Consider the following 12,555-nt stretch of genomic DNA (forward strand, 5'->3'; position numbering starts at 1 on the left):
CTCCATCTGTACCAGGGATTTTTTACCATCAGTTTCCCCAGTGACCGCTCTTTTAGCCAAGGCATCTGCTTCCCTATTTTCTTCCCGGGGTATCTGCTCTATACTCCAAGTAGTGAAACTGGCCCCGAGTTCTTCAATTATCTTACAATATTTTATCAATTTCTCCTCTCGGATACAGAAGGTCTTCTTTACTTGCTGAACAACCAACTGGGAGTCAGAATATATTATAATTTGACTTACCCCGACTTCCCGAGCCCGTTGCATCCCAGCTATCACAGCCTCATATTCAGCTTCGTTGTTGGAGGCCTGGAAATCCAGCTTTACGGCTATCTCGATTTTATCCTGGTAGGTGAGATCAGGATGACCCCTACACCACTGCCTCCAACACCACTGGCTCCATCTACAAAAAACCCTCCATACTTCCTCTTGGCCAAAAGTGGCCACCTCTGTCAAAAAATCGGATAAAGCCTGGGCTTTGATGGCTTTACGCGGCTGGTATTCAATGTCATATTCTCCCAACTCCACCGACCATTTTACGAGCCTCCCCGAGGCATCCGGATGAGTCATGATTCGCCCTAAGAGGCTATTAGTAAGAACAGTTACCGGGTGAGACAAGAAATAAGGTCTCAATTTCCGGGCTGTTATTACCAGAGCCAGGGCCATCCTCTCAATCTCCGTATATCTAACTTCCGCCCCCTTCAAAGCATGACTGACGTAGTACACAGGCCTCTGATCTCCCTTTTCCTCTTTTATTAAAACAGTGCTGACCGCCTTCTCAGTAGTAGACAGATATATCCACAATCTTTCCCCTGGCTCTGGCTTAACCAAGATAGGCAAGCTAGCCAGATGCTCCTTCAACTCCTGAAAGGCCTGCTCGCACTGCTCAGTCCAGCCAAACCTCTCGGCTTTCCGCAACACTTGGAAAAAATGATAGCTACGGTGAGCCGACCGAGCTATAAACCGAGCCAGGGCTGTAATCCGGCCGGTCAATCGTTGTACCTCCTTGATAGATGTTGGCGAAGGCATTTCCCGCAGCAGCTTCACTTTTTTTGGGTTGACTTCTATCCCACGTTCAGTTACCATGAACCCCAGAAACTTGCCACTTTTCACCCCAAACATACACTTGGCCGGATTCAACTTGATCCCATACCGCCGAACTGTGGCAAAAGTTTCCTCCAGGTCGGGTATAAAACAATCCCGGGTCCTGGACTTGACCAATATATCATCCACATATACCTCCACGTTTCGACCCACCTGTTCCCGGAACACTCTGTCCATCATCCGATGATACGTAGCCCATGCATTTTTTAGACCAAATGGCATAACCACGTAACAGAAAGTACCTCCCGAGTTGATAAAACTGACTTTGTCTTGATCTTCCAGGGCTAAAGGAATTTGATGGTAGCCCTGCTATGCATCCATGAAGCTCAGCAATTCACACCCGGATGTGGAATCCACCAATTGGTCAATCCGGGATAAAGGATAACAATCCTTGGGGCAGGCTTTATTTAAATCTCGAAAATCCACACACATCCGCCACTTCCCAGTAGCTTTTGGTACCAGCACTACGTTGGACAACCAAGTAGGAAATTGTACTTCTTTGATGTGTCCAGCCCGCAGTAGCTCTTGAACCTGCTCTGCTATCACTTTATCCTTCTCAGCCCCGAAATGCCTCTTCTTTTGTAATACAGGCCGGGCTCCAGAGATGATGTTGAGTTTGTGCTCTGAAACATGAGATGAAACTCCCATCAAATCGCCCTGATCCCAGGCGAACACATCCTTATTCTGAATGAGGCAACCTTTCAATGTTTCAGCCAACCTTGCTTCTCAGTCCCGGGCTATTTTAACAGACTTCCCTGTTTGCCCGAGCTCCAGCTCCACCTCTTCATACTCACCTTTAGACTCCTCCACAGAACAGATTCTCTTCCCCTCTGGGCTCCTTCCTTCCCACTATGTCTTGCCCTCTTGTAATCTATCTTCACTGTCTCGGCATAGCATTTTCGGGAAGAAGGTTGATCTCCTCGGACTTCTCCGACCTTATCTTCCACTGGGAATTTGATCTTTTGATGGTAAGCTGAGGCCACGGCTTTGAAAGAATTCATAGCCGGCCTCCCCAAGATGACATTATAAGAAGAGGGTGCTTCTACTAATGTGAATCTTACTCTTCCCCAAAATAGTCGGGCTAGAGTCTTACTCGCTGTCCTGACTAACAGCCCTGCTACCCTTGCATTAATACAGCCCTGACACCCCTAGCCTTTCCTGGCCCTGCCACCCCTGACTTACCAGGGTATCATGAACTAAGGATAATTTTGGTTCAAAGTTACAAAAAGTATTAATATATCCAACACACAAAAATCATGTCAAGCATAATAATTTTTATCACTCTGCATTACATTTCTACATCAATCATCTTTCTATAATTTATATTATATACTAATCATTCAATAATTTCATCATCCGAACCAAACATAGTAAGTACTAATTTATTAAAATAATTAATATTGTGAGGCTACAAACACATATTGTATATTTTCATATTTAAAATTTTACACTATATACGTTATGTTATCACACGCTTTTTTTATTATATTAAATTATATACTAACAATATTATTATTAAACTTTTTATGCCGTATCAAATTTTTTATTGGTTCGAAATAAAAAACCTTGGATCCTTCAAATTACAGTGACATCACATAGATAAGTCGTTTTACGAAAGTGCCACGTTTTCACCTGATTAAGCATATACATTTAAAGTTCTTAAAATATATAATTTATAATTAATTTGAACATTGAATGAAATAATGGTCGGCCCCCTCGTGTTTACTTGTATTTCATGGGAGATTTATCCAACCCAATCCAACCGACTAATTGTCACGAGCACATGACAGTTGGATCAGCAACGGTATTTGACCACGTATGTGTCCAAATGAAATGTTTGGTACATTAATGGGTTTTTCCCCTTATCGGTTTGGTAAACACCAAATCAATTTATTTTTCCTAGGATAGGATATCTCGAATACTCCGATAATATATACATATATATAATATAATAATATTCTAGAAAGATGGTCACGATTTTTCTATATTAATTTTTTTGAATATATACATTATATATATATATAAATTCTAGCTAGATTACGTTTCCTAAGAATACAATCTAGCAATCAATTTATAAAACACCTCATGTTTGCATTTTAAAATCAATCTTATATTAATATAGTGAGAACTATATTATATGATATATTTGTTTAAATATTTAATTATTCTTTTATGTTTATATTTATGCATTTATATATATATTATGGGTATCATGTATTAAATATCGATTAATCTGATATTAATATAGTGGGAACTAAATATATGTATTAATTTATAATAAAGTCATATATATTATTTAGACAATAGCGTGGCTCTGCCGGTTGTTCTAAATAATATATTGTGATTTGATCTAACATTTACTTTTTCGCAAGTAGTTTTTGAGAGAGTTTCTTAAAAATACTTTTCAGCTTTATCTTCACAAAATTTTATAGTTTTGTGAAATTTTGTGAAGAAAAAGTTGAAAAGCATTTTCTAAAAAACTTTTCAAAATCAATACCTTTTTTTCCCCTCTTGTTCTCATTCAAATAACAATATGTTAATTTAATAACACAATTATATATTTATTTATTTATTTTTTGACAGAAAAAAGATAATATAGCTTCTTCTTTTTTTTTTCTGAATCAAAGATAATATAGATTTCCTCGAACAGAAAAATAGCTAGGTTCCAAGTGTGAGTGTCCCATTCGCACATGTGTCTGTCTGTGAGGTAGTTGAAGTCAGTAGCCCATGCACCAAGCAGTTAAATTAGTTATTATACAAATATGTAATATACCGTATTTGACTGCCACGCGGCGGGCGTTGCAGCCACAAGGCCTCCACGTGTTAATTATCGTTTGACTTCCGCCGTGCATGGCCGGTGCGTGGGCCACGCAAATCTCACATGCTGGGCCAGCCGCCACCCGGCCCCATCCGATCCCCAAGATGCCGGGAAGTTACAGTAACATCTAAAATAAAATAGACTAAAATAAAATGTGCTCCCCTATTCTATTTGCAATTAAGGTCGTCTCAAATCCAACACTAAATTGGTATATTCATTCCTCCAACGAAACGCTATATTTAGCGCTATATTTGGTGTCAGATTCTTTTTTTTTTTTCTTTCTAATTGTGTATTATAATATATATTTTAAGATCTAAAATTTTTTTGTGAAATAAATTAGTTGTTTTGAATAAAATAATAGAGAATATTTTGTTTAGTGTAGAGTTTAGAATTAATAGTTGAAAATGAGTTTTGTATTTGGTGTAAAAATTACATCTTGTATATATATATATATATATATATATATATATATATACAATTTTGCTATCCTGTCCACTCACCGTGCCACCTAATGTGCCCACCATGAGGTGACACTCACTTATTGGATGTGATGAATTGTGCGTCCAATAGTTAAGTGCCACCTCATGGTGGGCACATTAGGTGGGCACGGTAGGTGTGTATATATATATATAGAGTTTTGCTATCCTGCCCACCTACCGTGCCCACCTAATGTGCCCACCATGAGGTGGCACTTAACTATTGGACGCACAATTCATCACATCCAATAAGTGAGTGTCACCTCATGGTGGGCACATTAGGTGGGCACGGTGAGTGGGCAGAATAGCAAAATTGTATATATATATCCATTTAAAATTACACAATATATTTTCATTATTCAATGATTTCAGCATTTCCTTTATAATATTTACTTTTCAAAACATTTAAAAACAATAATTGTTTTGCTAAGAACAGAATAAATTTAGATTAAGAATATCATACATATTCGAAGTAGTAAATGATATATATATATATAATAAAATCTCAAAGAATTTTTAAGATTTATCAAACATATAAAATGTTTCATAAATTATACAATTTACCATATTATCTAGAAAAAAAATTGCTTCAAATCAAATATATAAATTATTAGTACTTTATATTTGGAGTATCAAAGGCTGAATATTTAATATTTAAAAATATTTCTTCTTTTTTTTGGAGTATTCAGTTATTTTTTTTTTACATTATATTCATACACAATATATAATAAAATCAAGAATTATCAATAAAAGATAATAAAAAATCAATCGATGTAATTCAAAAAAAAATGTCCACGTATATCATAAATACCCAATAAATATTAAATAAATACACACACACACACACACACATATATATGTATAGAAAAATTTTCAACTGCCCAACCAATGATGTCTAACTCTTTCCGGACCACTAAAACCCGGTACCGTGCTTTAGTTATGTGAAAAATAAAAAAAAAACTACTGAAAACGAGGTGGAGAAATATTGTTGGGCAGCTGAAAAGTACTCTATATATATATATGTATGTATTACAAAATTTTGCTATTTTAACAGATATGTATGTATTATATACATATATATATCTGAAATATTTATGTAATTTACCACATTTAGCTATTTTGTCATATTTGTATGTATGTTTGTATGTATAACCAAAAATTAAAAAAAATACCAAACCTAATTAATTTCTATCAATCAATAAATTTTCAAAAACTTAACATAAATAGCAGAACATTTTCAACATGGACATTTTCCAAAAATCCAATTGAGATAAAAATAAATATACAATTTTGCTATCCTGCCCACTCACCGTGCTCACCTAATGTGCCCACCATGAGGTGGCACTCAACTATTGGATGTGATGAATTGTGCGTTCAATAGTTGAGTGTCACCTCATGGTGGGCACATTATGTGGGCACGGTGGGTGGACATGATAGCAAAACTTTATACAATTTTGCTATCCTGCCCACTCACCGTGCCCACCTAATGTGCCCACCATGAGGTGGCACTCAACTATTGGATGTAATGAATTGTGCGTCCAATAGTTGAGTGCCACCTCATGGTGGGCACGGTGGGTGGGCAGGATAGCAAAACTCTATACAATTTTGCTATCATGCCCACTCACCATGCCCACCTAATGTGCCCACCATGAGGTGGCACTCAACTATTGGATGTGATGAATTGTGCGTCCAATAGTTGAGTGTCACCTCATGGTGGACACATTATGTGGGCACGGTGGGTGGGCAGGATAGCAAAACTCTATACAATTTTGCTATCCTGCTCACTCACCGTGCCCACATAATGTGCCCACCATGAGGTGACACTCAACTATTGGATGTGATGAATTGTGCGTCCAATAGTTGAGTGCCACCTCATGGTGGGCACATTATGTGGGCACGGTGGGTGGGCAGGATAGCAAAACTCTATACAATTTTGCTATCCTGCCCACTCACCGTGCCCACCTAATGTGCCCACCATGAGGTGACACTCAACTATTGGATGTAATGAATTGTGCGTCCAATAGTTGAGTGTCACCTCATGGTGGGCACATTATGTGGGTGGGCAGGATAGCAAAACTCTATACAATTTTGCTATCCTGTCCACTCATCGTGCCCACCTAATGTGCCCACCATGAGGTGACACTCAACTATTGGATGTGATAAATTGTGCGTCCAATAATTGAGTGCCACCTCATGATGAACACATTATGTAGGCACGGTGGGTGGGCAAGATAGCAAAACTCTATATATATATATATATATATACCAAATACACGCTATATTTTATTGAATACTATATGTGTATATCTAATGTGCTAAAATACGTTTTCAAATTTGTTTCCATTTGAATTTGTCGAAATTTACTTTATTTAACAAATATTTGATTGGTCGAAAAAATTAGACTACAAAAACAATAAAATTAAAAATTTCAATTTTGTTTTTTACCAACGTTTTATTTAGTTACAATTAATTTTTTTGTTCCACATATTTTAAAAAATATCCATCTGCATAAATAAATATATAACAATATACCAATTTGATTAATTCTAAACTTGCTTCGTTTACATAAACGAGAAAATCGAAATTACACCTCAAACTATATTTACGTAAAAAAAAGATTGAGATGTAATTAACTTTTTTTTATAAAAAAAACCCATATGTAATTAACATGTTTTCTTGAATTACATCGATTGATTTCGCTTAAACTTTGCTTCGGTGAAAATATTGTTAAATTTATCATATATATTATACAGTAAATAATATAAATATATATTTAAAAATATTCAGAAATAATAGTATATATTAATGTACTGATATGATTTAGATCTAAATTTGCTTTAACACAAACGAGAATTTGAATTTGTTCCGGAAAAATGTTTTGTGAAAAAAGGAAAGAGATATGTAAAAAAGAAAGAGGAAGTAAGTAAAATTATATATATATATATATATATATATATAAATCATATATATACATAGGGTACGATTGGTGAAGATCGAGAGTCTATTGTTGTAATTTTTCAAATATGTCGTGCAAAAAGATTTAGGGATGAAGTACGTATTTCTAATACGTTTTATATCACTAAGATGATATAAAATAGTAACTTTGATGAAATTCTTGAATTTCAGAACAAATATTCCTAGATTACTTCGTTTATTTAAATTTTAATTTATCTTTTGGTTATTTCATAATGTTAATATTTTTTTTCGAATTTAAGATGATTTCGGATTGCAAGACTCCAACAATTTTATATGCAATCATAACAACAAAAAAAATCAACGAAAAATGTTAGGCAAACACTTGTATGCAACCGTTGCACGGGTCATATTCGTGTGACGGGTCTATTATATGGGTTATCCATTAAAAAGTATTACATTTTATGTCAAAAGTATTACTTATTATTATAAATATGGATAGGGTTGACCCGTCTCACGAATGAGACCGTTGCACAGGAGTGTTACTCAAAATGTTGTATTTAACGAAAAATCATAGGTGAGCATATATATATATATATATATATATATATATATATATATATATAGATATAGATATAGTAGATAAAAGATGCCAATGACGATGCAAATCAAAATGCTCGAATTACAAATATATTTTCACTTGTCCTGTCCTCGTGTGATCCTCAAAATTTCCAATTTATTTATTCATTTAAAAATTAAAATCGCATCCCGTAAAAAAAATAATTTAAAATCGCATCCTCAAAATTTCCAATTTATTTATTCATTTAAAAATTAAAATGGCCTGTATAAGCGGAAATAAATAGGTAGTTCAGATACAACGTCTTCTAGTTGAAAATGACACTTTGGATAATATTAATTTATCAATCAAATTTCCCACCATCTCCATCTGTCCCCTAAGCTCAAACCTTTGCAATTAAATCATACAAAACCACCTTCGTCGAACCTTCCCCCTCCCCATAATCTTCGCCTATAAATTTCACCATTTTCTCCCACATTCTCAACATGCAATGCACAAGAAAATCTTGTATTTTTATAGCTTTCCATTTTTTCCAAATATAACTTCCATTCCATATAACAATTTAACCTTAGTATTTCTTCATAAAATCACCACTATATATATATTGTAAAGCTAGTGTAACAATGGCCCCTAGTTTCAGCAAAGGTGATTCAAACGCTGCCGTTCTTGCGAATGGTTTCGCAAGCTCTTCCTTCACACTGGACGAGAAATCGAACTTGACTGTAAATGATCAAGTCTTCCTCTCCGAAGTGCCGAATAATATCATCATCGTCCCGTCCCCACACGCCGCAGCCACCGGAGATAAGGCGGCCGCTGATCCCCAAGAAACAGCCAACCCCGGCTGCTTCGTGGGGTTCGATACCAAAGATCCCAGCAGCCACCATGTAATCCCACTCGGGAAGCTCAAAAGTATCAGGTTCATGTCCATTTTCCGGTTCAAAGTCTGGTGGACCACCCACTGGACCGGGTCCAACGGTTCGGATCTGGAGCACGAGACACAAATGCTTATCCTCGACAAAGAAAACGAACCCGGCAGCAGCAACTACAGGCCCTATGTTTTGCTGCTTCCGATCCTGGAGGGTCCGTTTCGGACCTCATTACAACCCGGATCCGATGACTATATAGACATGTGCGTGGAAAGTGGATCCACCAAAGTATCGGCATCCTCCTTCCGGGCTGCGCTCTACATCCACGCCGGAGACGACCCGTTTACACTCGCCAGAAACGCGGTCAAGGCGGCGCGTGCCCATCTGGGAACCTTCAAGCTTCTGGAAGAGAAAACGCCGCCCGGAATCGTCGACAAGTTCGGGTGGTGCACGTGGGATGCTTTCTACCTGAACGTACATCCCGGCGGCGTATGGGACGGAGTCAAGGGTCTGGTCGACGGCGGATGCCCTCCGGGGCTGGTGTTGATCGACGACGGCTGGCAATCCATCAGCCACGACGAGGATCCGATCGCTTCCGAGGGCATGAATCGGACCTCCGCCGGGGAGCAGATGCCATGCAGGCTGATACAATTTCAGGAGAACTACAAATTCAGGGACTACAGAAGCCCGAAGGAATCCGGATCTGGGTCGGGTCCGGATACGGGTATGGGTGCTTTTGTGAAGGATCTGAAGGAGAATTTCGGGAGCGTGGAGTATGTCTATGTTTGGCATGCCTTGTGCGGGTACTGGGGCGGGCTGAGGCCTGATACTGTTGGGCTTCCGAAAGCGAAGGTGATAAAGCCCAAATTGACACCTGGGCTCGAGACCACGATGGAGGATTTGGCTGTGGATAAGATAGTGAACAATGGAGTTGGGCTTGTCCCACCGGATATGGCTGACCAGTTGTATGAGGGCTTGCACTCGTATTTGGAGTCCGTGGGTATCGATGGTGTCAAAGTGGATGTCATACACGTAAGTCGTGTTATTTCGATTTTTTAAGATACAAGAACCCGCAATCGATATTTTTTATTATAATTCCCGATATTTTTTTTATACACATCATATTCTATGTTTTACTCTATTATAAACTTTGCATCAAAAAGGAGAAATACGACATTTTAGATATTCATTCACTGCTTATTGTGTGTGTGTGTGTTTTTGTATATACAGTTGTTGGAAATGCTGTGCGAGGAGTATGGGGGAAGAGTGGAGCTAGCAAAAGCGTATTTCAAAGCTCTCACGACTTCAGTGAGGAACCATTTCAAAGGGAATGGCGTGATTGCCAGCATGGAACACTGCAACGACTTCATGTTCCTTGGTACCGAGGCCATCTCTCTAGGACGCGTTGGTACGTTTTCTATGTATGTTTAATTAGCGGATCGTGACAGTTATGTGTAATGTTATATTTCCTCCATTTCAATTATATCGTCCACTTTTTTTTTTTTTTTTTATATTTAGTAATATTTTTTTATACTTATTTATTAATATACAAGACAACATATATGAGACGAGAAGTATTATTTATTACTATTTTGACATGAATTTAACACGTGCAGGCGATGACTTTTGGTGTACTGACCCGTCGGGTGACCCGAACGGCACGTTCTGGCTGCAAGGATGCCACATGGTGCATTGTGCATACAACAGCTTGTGGATGGGCAATTTCATCCACCCCGATTGGGACATGTTCCAGTCCACGCATCCTTGTGCGGCGTTTCACGCCGCGTCGCGGGCCATTTCGGGCGGACCCATTTACATTAGCGACTCTGTGGGCAAGCACGATTTCGACCTGCTGAAGACCCTTGTGCTGCCTGATGGCTCCATCCTGAGATGCGACTACTACGCATTGCCTACTCGTGATTGTCTCTTCGAAGACCCTTTGCACAATGGCAAGACCATGCTCAAGATTTGGAACCTCAATAAGGTGAGACTAAAAGTTACCATTTTGTTGATTCGTTTCGGCACTTTTTCTGTCTTATTTTCGATTTCTTGCTACTTCAGAATTTTCAAGAATTGATTTTTTTTTTTTCAAAACCAAGCTTTCGATTTCTACTGAAATACCTTCAAACCATCCAGCTTGAATTGAAGTAAAAATCGTTCTTTTTTCTAATTGCATCAGTTCACCGGTGTGATCGGAGCATTCAACTGCCAAGGAGGAGGGTGGTGCCGGGAAACAAGGCGCAACAAATGTGCATCCCAATACTCACGCGCAGTTTCCTCCAAGACCGGCCCCGTCGACATAGAATGGAAACAAGGAAGAAATCCCATGTCCATAGAAGACGACCAAACATTTGCCATGTACTTGTTTCAACTAAAGAAATTGATCCTCACTGAGCGATCTGGCACCATCAATGTAAGCCTCGAGCCTTTCGAGTTCGAGCTCGTCACAGTCTCCCCCATCATGACCTTGGCCAAAAAATCTGTCCAATTCGCTCCGATCGGGCTAGTAAACATGCTCAATTCGGGCGGCGCATTGCAATCTTTGGCTTTTGACGATGGTGGGAATTCGGTCCGAGTTGGAGTCAAGGGAACTGGAGAATTGAGGGTCTTTGCTTCTGAAAAGCCATTGGCTTGTACACTTGATGGAGAAAATGTGGCATTTGGGTACGAGGATGACATGGTCGTAGTTCAAGTACCATGGCCAAATTCTCCTGGAATTTCTGTGATTGAGTACTTATTTTGATCACAATAAGGTTTTCTATTTTTGAAAAATAATAATAATAATAATTTAGAAATCAGGGGCATTTTTTCTCCCTGCTGACTTTGCAATGTATTACAGAATGTATTATCAAATTCCTGAAATGTTTTAACTTCTGTATAGAACTCTTGTCCTAAATGTTTGTTTTAGGATTATACCATTTATCCTTCGATATATCTATGAAAGATTAAGATTGTAAAGATGATGGATGTTCTTGTTTCCTCTACTACTTTTTTAAGTTTTGGATCAAACTTCCATACATAACATGAATTATCAGTTGAAGAATGAGGTTTGGATAGTAGAACATTTGAGACCTGGTAGGAATCCAAATCAAATAGTGGATAAATATGCAAACAAAGAGCAAATGCGGATTATTCTATGGCACCTTCCGCATCAACCAGCCCATCCCAACCAATTTTCTTCACTGCCATGGAGCTTACTGAAATCAAAATTCTACCCGCCATTTATTTTTGTTATAATATATTTACTGGAAAGAGTAAATTTGACAGAAAATTATTGCTTTATGCCTATTAAACTAGTAGCTTAGCTGATGTTCAGTACCATCTTATAGTTTGCACTACTTGAATTTTTGACAAATTTCTCGGTTTACGCCTATCAGACCAATAACTAGTCTGATGTTCAATATAAAGCTTATGATCAAGGGGTACTTTGAAATAATATAACATTTAATATCTTGTACAGTCAGCTTATATTTGTGAAACTGTGGATACAAATATACCTTATGAATCTGCTGGCCAGAATGTCGACTCTGGTTAACTCTGTTTATATGCATTCAAGATGTATAAAAATGTTTCGAAACTAATTTTCGAGTACTTTATCACAGAAATGATAAAGTATTATAAGGAACTGAAGTCAAGATTCTTCGTCTTCTTATGATGTGTGCTCTTGGTTACGAGTCTGGAAGCCTCCTCAATACGAGGGATCGCTCGAAATTATTTTTTAAAAAAAGGTATCATATTTTACCGACTGCTCTTAATGTTTAGTATTCATCACATTTCTACCTACAGACGTGAATCTGCCTCCCG

The 12,555-nt window shown here is 37.8% G+C and overlaps 1 protein-coding gene across 3 annotated transcripts; it reads left to right on the forward strand.

The window, feature by feature from the left end:
- Window positions 1-8,389: 8,389 nt before the first annotated feature.
- LOC140891221 (probable galactinol--sucrose galactosyltransferase 5) lies at window positions 8,390-12,481 on the forward strand. Of its 3 annotated transcripts, none has more exons than XM_073299596.1 (5): window positions 8,390-9,783; window positions 9,982-10,159; window positions 10,368-10,735; window positions 10,931-11,415; window positions 12,354-12,481. In XM_073299596.1, exons 1-5 carry the CDS (start codon window positions 8,509-8,511, stop codon window positions 12,370-12,372), a joined length of 2,325 nt encoding a protein of 774 aa, XP_073155697.1. In that variant the 5' UTR covers window positions 8,390-8,508; the 3' UTR covers window positions 12,373-12,481. The 3 variants fall into 3 exon arrangements, with proteins under 3 accessions (XP_073155697.1, XP_073155696.1, XP_073155695.1); XM_073299595.1 differs by having other exon boundaries at window positions 10,931-11,504; window positions 12,354-12,449; XM_073299594.1 differs by lacking the exon at window positions 12,354-12,481 and having other exon boundaries at window positions 10,931-11,629.
- The last annotated feature ends 74 nt before the right edge of the window (window positions 12,482-12,555 follow it).

The sequence above is a fragment of the Henckelia pumila genome, chromosome 3 (genome assembly GCF_033568475.1).
Source record: "Henckelia pumila isolate YLH828 chromosome 3, ASM3356847v2, whole genome shotgun sequence".
Lineage (NCBI taxonomy): Eukaryota > Viridiplantae > Streptophyta > Magnoliopsida > Lamiales > Gesneriaceae > Henckelia > Henckelia pumila.

What these genes read in the sequence shown, in the direction of transcription:
- LOC140891221 (XM_073299595.1), top strand. Translation starts at nt 8,509, where the DNA reads ATGGCCCCTAGTTTCAGCAAAGGTGATTCAAACGCTGCCGTTCTTGCG. An exon ending in CATCTCTCTAGGACGCGTTG is followed by an intron (nt 10,160 to 10,367) that starts GTACGTTTTCTA and finishes TAACACGTGCAG; the next exon opens with GCGATGACTTTTGGTGTACT. An exon ending in AGATTTGGAACCTCAATAAG is followed by an intron (nt 10,736 to 10,930) that starts GTGAGACTAAAA and finishes TAATTGCATCAG; the next exon opens with TTCACCGGTGTGATCGGAGC.